General features: G+C 30.8%; 1 protein-coding gene and 1 long non-coding RNA gene across 2 annotated transcripts; one reads left to right on the top strand and one right to left on the bottom strand.

Moving 5' to 3' along the window:
* Positions 1-3329: 3329 nt before the first annotated feature.
* On the bottom strand, positions 3330-5050 carry LOC114937936 (uncharacterized). The gene is made up of 2 exons (XR_003820966.2): positions 4241-5050; positions 3330-4049 (listed from the first exon to the last, which is right to left on the bottom strand). It is a non-coding gene; the product is annotated as an uncharacterized LOC114937936 (long non-coding RNA).
* A 1553-nt stretch (positions 5051-6603) lies between these two features.
* On the top strand, positions 6604-8052 carry LOC114943501 (uncharacterized). Its single transcript, XM_085487152.1, has 3 exons — positions 6604-7102; positions 7187-7372; positions 7817-8052. Exons 1-3 carry the CDS (start codon positions 6796-6798, stop codon positions 7819-7821), a joined length of 498 nt encoding a protein of 165 aa, XP_085343278.1. The 5' UTR covers positions 6604-6795; the 3' UTR covers positions 7822-8052.
* The last annotated feature ends 5234 nt before the right edge of the window (positions 8053-13286 follow it).

Genomic DNA, 13286 nt, shown 5'->3' on the forward strand with positions numbered 1-13286 from the left:
ATAACCAGTTATATTAATTTGTATATTACGCAATGGCTTCTAGAAAACAAAAATATAACAATTGGCTACTAAATTGTAATCGTACATGATTCGAGAAAGTGAAATCAAATATAACAATGATATTATTTTTGCTATTAGTTTGCTGTTGACAAATCAAACTCAAAAAAGATATTCTAAAAAAAAGTTTTGCACTGCTGTTTCAAAATCGTAACGAGCATGGCTTTTATAAAGTTACCTTACCATATATAAGATCAGAAAGTGCAAGATTTATTAATTATTTTCGCATGTCATCAACACATTATGTTTTCTTCAGTATACACGACACTATCAACTAATCTGTGACAGTGCATCAGCGTTTGAGCAGTAAATGCTTTGTAGTTGAACTGATTCAAACTACAAAATTGTTGACGCTGGATTACAAGCGACAAATCTGTCGCTTCAATCGCTTGTTTTAGCGGCACGTGAAATTGCGCCTTAAAGGTGCAAATTCATGGAGACGCTCGATGCTCATTTTCAGCGTCAAAAACGTCACGTGACCAAAAATAAAGATACCAATTCGTCAATTTTGATCACATGACGTCTTTTGACGCTGAAATTTACCGTCTAACGTCAGCATAAAAAGGCACCTTAAGAGCTGTAATTTATTGGCTACCGCGTCGCTTTTGCCGCGCGCCAAGCATTTCCGCGTCCTGTGAGCAGGAGCCATATGACCGATATTCATAGACCGGTATTCATAGTCCGATCTTATATTCAAGATCGTCTTAAATCTGGTCGGTGGTTGACTTAAGATTCTGTTCAACCAATCAAATGGCTCCGTGGCGTCTTAAGCTCGGACTTAAGACGATCTTAAATATAAGATCGGACTATGAATTTAGGCCTAAGTCCCGGCATACAATAAGTGATATAAGCCCTAAGCCTTATCATTTAAGGCTGCGTTCCAAAACGTCCTCTTCGAGGAAAATTCCACTGAAAATTTATAATGCACGTAACGTACACTATAGCTTTTTAAGTAAAATTTTCCTCGAAGAGGACGTTTTGGAACGCAACCTAAGTTTTAAACAGTGACGTATTTCTTTTCGGTGAGGTTACTCGCGCTGCCTTAAAACCATTGCACGTAAAAGTTTTAGTCGTAACCGTAAGATTCAACCTATTACGTTGCTCGATTCGGCCATCCATAACCGTAGCAGTAAGAATCAAACAACGCGATTGGTCAAATCCTACGGTTATAACTAAAACTTTTTTACGTGCAATGGCCTTAAAGCTTAGGCTGAAGTCCCATAGAGTGGATTGCACGGAAATGGAATTAGCGGATCACCAATCACAGAACTGCTTCGACGTAATCTTGAAAAGGTTACATCAGAACAATCTCGTGATTGGTAATCCGCTAATTTCGCTTCCGCACAATCTGCTCCATGGGACTCCAACCTTAGGGTGCCGTCACATGAGGCGTAACTTGCGTAAAGCGTAACTTGCGGCGACCAATCACATCGTCTCATTTGAGTATCAGCTGCAAATGAGATAATGTGATTGGTCGGTGCAAGTTACGCTCCATGTGAAGCCAGCCTTAGGGTTTAAATCACCTATCGGTGAACCCGACCTTAAAACGATCTTAAATATAAAAAATTAAATATAAAATTCTAACCCCTGGTCCACAATAGGTGATTTAAACCCTAAGTTTTAAGAAATTGACCAATCTTAAGGTTTGTTCGCGTCACATACCCCAACATGCTCCTTTTCACTCCAATGCGATCCTATTGGAGCTTTTATCCAAATTATCCAATAGGATCGCATTGGAGTGAAAAGGAGCTCTAAGCTTTAAGAAATTGATCAATCACAGTTAGGTATTAGGAGAATACTCGACTATAGATTTGTTCGCGTCACATGCCCCAACATGCTCCTTTTCACTCCAATGCGATCCTATTGGAGCTTTTATCCAAATGATCCAATAGGATCGCATTGGAGTGAAAAGGAGCATGTTGGGGCATGTGACGCGAACAAATCTATAGTCGAGTATTCTCCTAATACCTAACTGTGATTGATCAATTTCTTAAAGCTTAGAGCTTAAATCACCTATTGTGGACCAGGGGTAATAGTAATGGTTTCCGCACTTTTCATACCTTTTTCAAACATTGGTATGCAGAGAGTAATGGCTCCTGCACACAGGACATGGAAATGCTTGCCGCGCGGCAAGAAGCGACGCGGTAACTAATCAACATACCTTTTTAATAAGAGCTGTAGGTTTATTAGCTATCGCGTCGCTTCTTGTCGCGCGGCAAGCATTTCCGCGTCCTGTGTGCAGAAGCCATTAGACTTTAGGTCTGTTCTTTTCAGCTGAACTGACTGCACTAGTTCAGAGGATGTCTTTTGCTCAACATTGGAAGGAAAAAGACAACCTCTAAACTACTGCAGCCAGTTCAGCTGAAAAGAACAGACCTTTTATACGCAGGCGCAATTACGTCATGTAACTACATTTAGCAGAGAAAGGCCAATATTCATAATCCTAATCTGTAAATATGAATGTTTCGTTTTTTTGTTAAAAACATAAATGTACATATAATATATAAATTTATATTCCTATTTTAATTATATTAAAATAAAAAATGTATCTACATAATTTTGAAAAATTGAAATTAGTTGATTCAATGCAAATATATGCGAATAATATTGTGTTTCAATTTTAATGTAATTTCTATATTTTATATTTCTGATTTATATTGTATGATAAACACACTAGTAGAATATTTATCATGAAATATCCTATTAGTAAATCTGTTCTGTTTAGCTAAATTTATACACCGTTCCTTTCTCTTCTTTTTCTTTTCCACGTGAAAAATTATCATAAAATATCATGAAATATAGAAATTACATTAAAATAGAAACACAATATCATTTGCATACATTTTGCATTGGACAAAATAATTTCAATTTTTTCAGAATTATGCAGATACATTATTTACTTTAATACATATAATTAGAACAAGAATAAATTTATAAATTATATGTGTATTTATATTTTTAACAAGAAAACAAAATACATTATTTATAGATTATAGGAAATGTAATAAGATATTACACAGGCTATTATAGGAAACCACAATCCGGATTAAGACAACAATTATATGTATCTAACTGTAATGCAATCTTGAATAATTGGTCTTCTAAAAAGCATTTTTTATTGTGACATATCTAATCAAGAAAAGAATTGTACAATTATAAAACAAAAATGTAATTGTAATCCATCTTGTAGTAAGACATCCTTTCTTATAAAATTATAATAGCAAGTGAATAAAAAACAAAGTACTACATAAAATATAACAAAAACAATAACATATTTTTTAACTTTTTAATAAATAATTAGTAATAGTTAACTCTCTTTTTAAGGTAATTCAGGTAATTCATGATCCTATAAAACATGTATATCACGGTCGAGGTTATCTTCCATAAATTATATATTTATCTTTAATTTAATATATTTAATATTTATTTATTTTGAAATATTATCAAGAAAGACTTCCGCATAAATTTCCGCATAGTATTTTTATAAAGGTATTAAGAATATTTAATATAGTTTTTTATATTCATTTTCACATCTACATATTGGACATAATATTTTTAATGCTGGTCCATCCACATCCTGTGAGGTTCGTACAGCACAATTTAAGCATAATATGTGTCCGCAATCTCCAGCACCAAAATTTGTAACACTTATATCATTTGTACATATGACACATGTCATTGGCTTTAAATCTTGTACTTTGATATGCCGCAATTTACACTTTGGTCTGTTGCAAGTTTTAATTTTAAAATCCCCACATATATTAGTATGTTGTGGAGTTCGGCCGACTTCTCTTTTCATATTCTCAGTCATTATTCCTGTTTGTTCATAGCGAAGTTGTTCCACGCTGGTACAATGTAAAAATTGACATCTTTTATTGCGACATGTGGTATTCTGATATTGAAAGCAGTATTTGTATTTATGTAAAAGCCTGCAATCTGGATCAAAACAACAATTATTTGTAAAATTTAAGCAATCTTTAACAATTGACTTCCTGAAACAAAAAGCATTTTTCACAGTGAAATATAATTTTAAAAAATTATATAATTGTAAAGAAGTATAATCAAAAAGAGAAAAAGAATTGTATAATTGTAAAATTGTTTAATTATATAATAAAAATGATAAGAAAGATTCGTAAAATATTTAAAAATTTGCTGAATGGTAAGATATTTAGATATTTCTTACCTTGAACCGTAATAAGACATCTGTTTCTTATAAAACGGTAATAACAAATGACAACAAACGACAATAAAGATTTTTCTTATAAAATGACAATAGCAAGATAAAACGACACTAGCAAGATAAAATGATAATAGAATAATATAAACGACAACAGCAATGATATATGGTATTAACTGAAAGTTATACTAGATACAACGTATATACTATGTATGACACCTAAGGCCGGTATTCGTAGTTCGTTCTTAAGCCGGGTTTACATTCATCGTAAAATCGGCTTCATATAGTTAGCACCCCATTTACAACCGATTCGATTTCTTTTGAATGCAATCGTTTGATGGTCGTTTGATGATCAATGATGGTCCATTATAAACGTTTGACGGTAATTAGTTTAATTATAAACAAATTTTGCTACTTTTTTCAGTTAGCACCCCATAATATTTAAAATTTTTTTACATAAATTGATGTAGAATCGTTTGACGGTGATTGACGGTCTATTATTAAGGGGATGCCGGAGGTACGTTTTTACCGACCGAATGCGAATATATAGAGATTATTTTGGGATATCTTTTTATTGACTATGCGAATCAATAAATCCTTTTCCACGATTAAAGTACTTATAAAAATGGACCGCGTTAGCTATAATTCCATATATAAATCATATAAAAATCAAAAATTACAGTTTTGTTATCGGCTTCTTTCATGTCAGTTCGTAACAATACTTATTTAATAAAAATAGTTCTGCAGTTTATCTGTGCATAAAATATAGTATACGCGATAGGGTTAACATGAAGAAATATTAATAAACAATAAAAAGTGAGATTGCAAGTCTAATAAAAAGTTATATATTAAAAACATTTTCACGCATATGTGTGTGTGTATATGCGTATACGTGCATATGTGTGGATATGTGTGGTACTAACCTATCGTGTGTATATGTGTATACGTGTATATGTTTGGATATGTGTGGTGCTAACCTATCAAAGTTCGGCCGTCACTCCGGCATCCCCTTAATACAGAAATATTAATATTTTTTTCTCTCTTATTCGATCTTTTTCGCGCGCGCTACGACCTCTCCATTAGTATAAGCTCTGTGCCCCAACTCGACTTTGACCCAGTGCTGCATATTTGCAGACGGACCAGCCACATTTGCAGTCAGTACGATCGGAGAACCCTCTGTATGTCACGTCACGATCCCCACCGCCGGGCCGTTCAGAACGGTCCCGGAATCCAGCCGCCGGATGGGGGTATTAGAGGGATACGTGACGACTTCAAAATTCTAAATATAATTAAGAATTTCGAGCGAATTTCTAATCTGGATTTCAGACTCTGAAATACTGGCGACGGGCCGTCACTGACGGCGAGTCGTATTGTCATATGCGATCCAAAATGCGAGAAAAATAAAATATAAAATATAAGAAATATATAATATTATATTAATTTAATATTATAAATCAATATTAATAAAAAAAATATATTTCAAATATAAAGTAATTTATTAATTATAAATATATTTAAGTTTACATATAAATAATTTACTTAAATTTAAAAATTTAATTAAAAATGATTATTAATTAATAATAATTATAATTAATAATTACAAGTATGTTTTAGTTGTAAAAAGCCACTCTTGTGCATGTTGGGGCCCAACATGCTTCTTTTCACTCCAATGCGATCCTATTGGATAATTTAGATAAAAGCTCCAATAGGATCGCATTGGAGTGAAAAGGATCATGTTGGGGCATGTGACGCGAACAAATCTTTGACTCTGACTCGATTCGGACTCTCGGTGAAAACTAGATCCTATTATAGGACTGGATAGTGGAAACATAGAGCTTCTGCACACAGAACGCGGCAACGCTTGCCACGCGGCAGAAGCCAACGCGATAGCCAATCAGGGTATCGATTCTGTAACTTTTTCTAAAGTGAAAACGTGAAAAATGAAAAATTTCCACCAATTGCACATCGATTTCATTTTAAAATCACTGCGTGATTGGCGAGAATTTTTCACTTTTCACATTTTCACTTTAAAAAAAGTTACAGAATCGATACCCAGACTGCCGCGTTTTCGGAAATAATAGATACATAACTTCTACCGCGCGTCAAAAGTTGATTCGATCCAATTTTTACCATTGGCTATCGCGTCGGCTTCCGCCGCGCGGCACGCGTTGCAGGAGCCCATAGTCAATGAAGCAGGTTTGATCGATCCGAAAGCGATCAATGACCAATCACAACCATTTCTTTGAAGAATAAATGGTTGTGATTGGTCAATGACGTCATTGGGTGTGTTCAGAACACACAACAGTTGAGCAACATTACTAGATTTTATATATTAAATAGCGATATAAATATAGCTTAATCTAGTAACGTTGCTCAACTGTTGTGTATTCTGAACGCACCTATTGATCGCTCTCAGATCGATTAAACTTCCTTCATTCAAAAACGCTATACTCTATTTGTGTGGTTTAATTCGCTCGTGTTGTTTTTGCTTTTGTCGTTTTTTATTTAGCCATTTGCTAATTTATTTTTATTTACTCTATTTTGCGTTTTATATTTTTAACATGATTTGTCGTGATTATATGCTTCGTGTATGTCGAAGAAATCCATGCAAAATGCGATATGAAGTAGAAAGGTGTACTAGTGATGAAGAAAATTTATGTAAAAAAGTATTCCTTACGAACGATGAAGTCGTTGAAATTAATCTAAATATACGTCCATTTCGGGAAACTGTTTATAAAGAAATGAAACGATTAGCATATGTATTAAGGGAAACTTATTCCGAAGATTTGAAAGTTACGACCTGTACATTAAATATGTTGGGCAAATGTTTATTTCCATGTTTGGCCTGTGGAACAGCTGTTAGAAATCGTAAGTTTCTACATAATATATTTGTCTATTTATTACATACATATATATAAATATCGAGATAAATTAATCAAAGTTATCTTTCAGTTGTAGAAAGCACACCAGTATGTAATAAATGTTATGTTCCACTTGTGGAAAACAAGATCAATGCCTTAAGATGTGGACATGCATATTGTGCCTATTGCATTAAACGTCTTCCACTAACAATAGAAGGACTGCTTCCTCTTTTAAAATGTAATCAATGCCAACAGTGGGCAGTAAAGTTTGTGTTATGTATGTATTTTGAAACAAATGTTTCTAATTGCTCTTTAAAATTGAAATAAATTTAGCCAATATAATCTGTGAAATGTATACATATAGAAATCAAAGTTTTAAGAAATCTGACTTTATTAATTTCTTTCTAATTATTTATTACTTATTTCTTTCTAATTATGTTTAGAATTCAAAGAGTTACAGACAGATCCTCCTTTTTGGTTTAAGACATATTTTGGAAAAAAGTTATATTTTAAATACAATATATCTAAAATCTACAAAAATACATTAAAATAGAAATGCAATTTCATTGACATATATTCTACATTGGCTAAATTTCAATTTTTCAGATCTATACATTTTTTATTTTATAATAATTACAGAAAGATATAAATTTATACATATGTTTAACGAAAATACATACATATATACATATACATATAAAAAAATATTTATTGTTTACAGATTAAGCAAAGGAAAAACAAAAAAGGACATGAAGATGTAAATTTTTAAATTAAAAAGATTTTGAGATTTCGTTATTCATTGACAATACATATATATTTATCTTTCAATACTAAGCATTTATTTTTTATAGCTTATACTAAAAAATATGATACGTTTAATTATATTCATTAAAGATATAATCTGCTTTTATTGTTATATCATGTTCAAAAAATAAAGACATGTATTTTTCAATTTAGTTAATGTGTGTATATAACTTATATCAATCTTTTAAGGAGTTATATGTCATATGCATCGAATTATCTATATCACTGAACTTATAACTTTAGTAGTATAAAGATGTAGTGCTTGCAATGCACTAATGCATAGATATTTCATTCAGATCTAGATACATTGTATGCAATTGTAAGTCTCTTATTCTATATATTCATATTTTGACTGTCAAAGATATATCTCTTTTTATGCTGTCTCCAATATGCAGCGCACGATGATCCTTGTATTATACAATATGCCAACCCATTTCAAACTGTATTATGTTTTAGTTTAAGAATTATAATTTTTTTGTTTTACTACATTCTAATAGAAATTTGAATAAATGTTGAGGAATTTTAAATAATTAGGTTTCAGAAGTAGCAAAATGTGACTTTTGGCAATTTTTTTTAAATTTATTATAATTTTTCAAATTCATTTTGTGTATAAAATGTATCAATATATAATTAGTTTACATTTACACAGCCACTCAGAAAGTAAGCAAATATTAATGAGTACTTGTTGGAATATATTATTAATTACATAGATAATTCAAATATTTATATATAAATAATTATTGTGCGTGTGTGTGTGAAGCGGTTAAAAATAAAATATAAAAATTTCTTTTGTGATATAGATAATATACAACATGCTGCATTTGGGTATGTCATGCTAAAGAACAGGCTTCACTGATATATTCAGTAACTGAATAGCAATATAAATGCTACTCAATCTTCTAACTTGTCAAATATATGAAATCATTATTGCTTTAACAGACACTGCAAGCTAATGAAGAAGCGTTGACCATTTTATCACAGAACATAAGCTTCCAATAGCGGAGACTGTAAAATAAGCTTTCGCATAAAAGATTCTCATGCTTTGTAATGGATTTCTTACTGATATTCGGTGGAACTTATACTATAGAATGTATAGAACACATTTAATTTAAAGTGAGTATTGTTATATTTTCATAGTTATAGTTTGTAGGTAATAAAGAGTATGTAACGTAAGTTTAATAATTTTTTAATCAATTTTTTTTCTATTTTTAATGGGACCTTTTCTAAAATAATGCATAGTGTGCACAATGTATAAGTAATGGGATAAATATGGTGCAATTACCATATAAATTTTTTTCACTTATCCATCTGTTTGTTAAACCTAAAGGAAGCCTGAATTATTATGATAACAGTTAAAGGTAAGATTGCAGTACACACAAAGAATATTTTCATGTCACGCTGCTTATTAATATTATATCTTATTTATTTTTATTTTAGCAGAAGATAACAATTAGTGAATAATAATGGGCAAACCACAGATCTAAGTTTCACCGATATCAAGAAAAAATACATTACAAATCATGAAAATCTTTTATGCGAGAGCTTAATATTATAGTCTCTGCTAATAGAATCTTACGTTCTGTAATGAAATTATCAACGCTCATGAATTTTTTTTCAGAGATTCTTGAAGTTATATCTTGGAATATATTTGGAAATAAAAAAAATAATTCTGTATTAATATCAATATTATATTGTATATAATTTATACTTTAAAGTTTATATTTATGTGTACCGTCTTACATAATAATACTGCTGTAAATGAATAGACAACTTTTTTAGATAAATTCTTGGATTTATGAAATGCAAATGTATGGACGTTATATTTGAATTGCTTACTTATTTGATGAATGATAGCAAAAAAGTATATCTCTTTTGGGATGTCGTTAAAATAGCCAATTGACATATAATATATACAATACATCCAAAAAATACTTCTTTTGCTATCATTCATCGAATAAGCAAGCAATTCGAATATATACATAAATAGTCATTTAAAAGCATTAATAAATATATAATAGCTTTCCGCGTTAATTTCTGTACTTTGTTAATAGGCAGATATATATATAGGCAGATGTTCATGACTGTCGCCATAACAGCCTTTACATTGCAATAATTGGTAGTTTTGGCGACAAAGTAGTTTTGGCGACAAAAAAATTAATTTCCAATATTTCAACGATATATAGGTATATTTTATGACTGTCGCTATAACAACCTTTATATCACAATGATTTTCGTAGATTGGGTAGTTTTGGCGACAAAATAACAAATATATTATTATCGACATAAATCTCTCTCTATTAATCATCAAAAGATATATTTTGTTATATAATGATGAAAACAATAGTGTACGAATAATAAACATTAAATAACATACAATTATATCCTAAAAAAATCATAAAATGAAAAGGTCAGGCCATGTTCAAAAGAAGGTACTCAAAAATTTAAACGATCTAATAATAAATTATCACGAAAAGTAACTGATATGTTATTCAAGGTGCCAGTTCAAAGTGAACATACGTAAAGTGTATATTATCTAAATTTAGTAATAATATATTACCATGAAAAGTAACTGTGATATTTTATTCAAGGTGCAAGTTCACATTGAATATACATACATATAAGTAAAACTGATTACAATTTGATTCTAGAAAATAAGTGCGATATGTTATTCTTAGTGCACAAAATATAATAGTCGTTTATAGAGATTTGATTTGAAATTCATACTAGCCCGTACAATGAAAAATAATTGCTCGTAATTCCAGAGTACCAATTTGTTAATGACTCAGAAAAATAACATGGCGGCCTGCTCTCAAAAAACTATGATGTTTCTCGATGTCCATTTAGAAATAATGTCAAAGCTCTTACAGAATAATTACTACAACATTTGAGATACGAAAAGTATTACATTAGAAGAAGATTAGATTAGAATAAGGATTCAACGTATTTTTAAAAGCTCTACACACAACAAAGTGAATATACAAAACTATATACAAATACCTTTTTCTTCTGTGTTTCTGAAGAAAATTGTAAGTCAAATGAAACCTTGCACTTTGAGAACCATGTCACTTACTTTTCAGAGTCAAATTGATAAATTTTTTTTGTATATTTTAATGATATTTATTTCTCACTTGTATCTTGAATAATTAATATGTAATTTTTTATTGTATATTACGACAAATAATCAGTAAACTTTTTAAGCGTATAACTTTATTGTAGTTGACCTGAGAACTGTACATTTATAAATTTTACTTAATATACACCCGTTTACTACCGTTTTACTTACCGTTTTACTAAAGAAAGATTGGAGGTTTTTAATTTATACAATTTTCACAACTCTTATTTCAATTATTTATTCTACCCATCGAAAGTTTTTGAGAGCAGGCCGCCATGTTATTTTTCTGAGTCATTAACAAATTGGTACTCTGGAATTACGAGCAATTATTTTTCATTGTACGGGCTAGTATGAATTTCAAATCAAATCTCTATAAACGACTATTATATTTTGTGCACTAAGAATAACATATCGCACTTATTTTCTAGAATCAAATTGTAATCAGTTTTACTTATATGTATGTATATTCAATGTGAACTTGCACCTTGAATAAAATATCACAGTTACTTTTCATGGTAATATATTATTACTAAATTTAGATAATATACACTTTACGTATGTTCACTTTGAACTGGCACCTTGAATAACATATCAGTTACTTTTCGTGATAATTTATTATTAGATCGTTTAAATTTTTGAGTACCTTCTTTTGAACATGGCCTGACCTTTTCATTTTTATGATTTTTTTAGGATATCACTTACTTTTTAAAGTACAGATATATAGAGCAGCTTTTTAGTAATTCAAGTATTACAAATATATGTATTTTCGATTCTTATCACATAACTTTGTATAAGTAACAATTTATGCAATACAGTTCAAAATAATTGAAATATATGGTATATATGTACATATATAAAATATATAATTATATTATAGTATACATATATATTTTATTTAATCATATATGTAAATGTTTGTATAATTGTAATAACTTTTAACGATACATTGCACATTTATTTCAATTGCAACAGAATGAATTTATATTCTTGTATGAATATTGAAAATAAAGAATGGGCCCCTCCATCGCCCATTCTCGTGAGAACGCAACCATATATTTTTCTTCGTCTCTCCGATTTTAACACGACATACATATTTCTGTCTGATATTTTTTTCTTGATGATACTTTTTGAAATGTCATGAAGCCTAGGTCAAATTAGAAACTTATTGCACTCGTTTTAATGCAGCGCTTACAGCAGCTTTTATAAAGCGCCAGAGCAGCCGATATTTTATTTTGGCGCTTACGGCAACTTTTATACAGCGCTAGAACAGTTGATGTTTTAATGTAGCGTTTACGGCAGCCTATATACAGCGCCATTATTTAATCTGTTCTAAGAACAATATGTATGCCCCTTGTGCTCCTTTGGGTCATTTTTTCTTGAACACTTCCATATCATTAGAGTAATACCATTCCGATTTTGTGTCAGCTCTCAACATACACGTGTAGTGACCACGATTTATTTCTTCACCTTCGTGAAATATAGCGCTTATTACCTTGTACTTTTTTTATTAATCGTGATATTACTCGTCGGCACGGCGTTAATCCAATTGTTGATAATTTTTTTAGAAGCAACCGTTTACAAAAGTATATAAATTGAGCTGTATTACTACGACGAATAAAGTTGATTCGATTACGGTTTTCTTTTTCAACACGGTGCCCTTACATTCGTTACAATTGCCGTTTATCGTTTCCCATTTAGAAAATTCTACATTAATCAAACTTTGTAGAATGACACCTTTTTTCCTTTTTAATGTCGAATGTATAGGTAATATTAACAAACTACTGCTTTCCAGCTTAGTTACATTGTAATTACATTTGACATTCGAGCAACATGTTACGTGCTTTAATTCGAGTTTTAATACATCATTGATGTCGGAATACGTCGACATTAGAGCCGTAAAAAAATTCCGAAACATCTTGTTATGTTCGTTCTTCGAAGCGTTTTCCGACAGATCTTCTAACCGCTTGAATGTTGCAATATTTACGTTCACCATACGCGCAGATAGCATCAGTCAATGCATTCAATGCTTTATTTTTCAGTATTTGTTGCCTAATACGTACGCAATGAAACGCACATTGTAATATTACATTAGCGTAACACGAAACAGCATCGTTATTGCAAAGGCCATATATTTTCCACGTAACTATACTTTCTGGTTCCTCACAATCATAATTCTGCACATCATCAATGATATTAGGGATAGCCCATCGACGATCGTACATTTTCACAACCTTTTTCTCGGACGGATTGATTTGTGGCAGTTCAGATTTGAATA

The sequence above is a fragment of the Nylanderia fulva genome, unplaced genomic scaffold, assembly GCF_048542155.1.
Source record: "Nylanderia fulva isolate GAGA-0341 unplaced genomic scaffold, ASM4854215v1 Scaffold50, whole genome shotgun sequence".
Lineage (NCBI taxonomy): Eukaryota > Metazoa > Arthropoda > Insecta > Hymenoptera > Formicidae > Nylanderia > Nylanderia fulva.

Excerpts from the sequence above, each read along its gene's own strand:
- LOC114943501 (XM_085487152.1), top strand. The coding sequence starts at position 6,796 with ATGATTTGTCGTGATTATATGCTTCGTGTATGTCGAAGAAATCCATGC. Across the intron at positions 7,103-7,186 it reads TGGAACAGCTGTTAGAAATC|TTGTAGAAAGCACACCAGTA; the intron begins GTAAGTTTCTAC and ends GTTATCTTTCAG.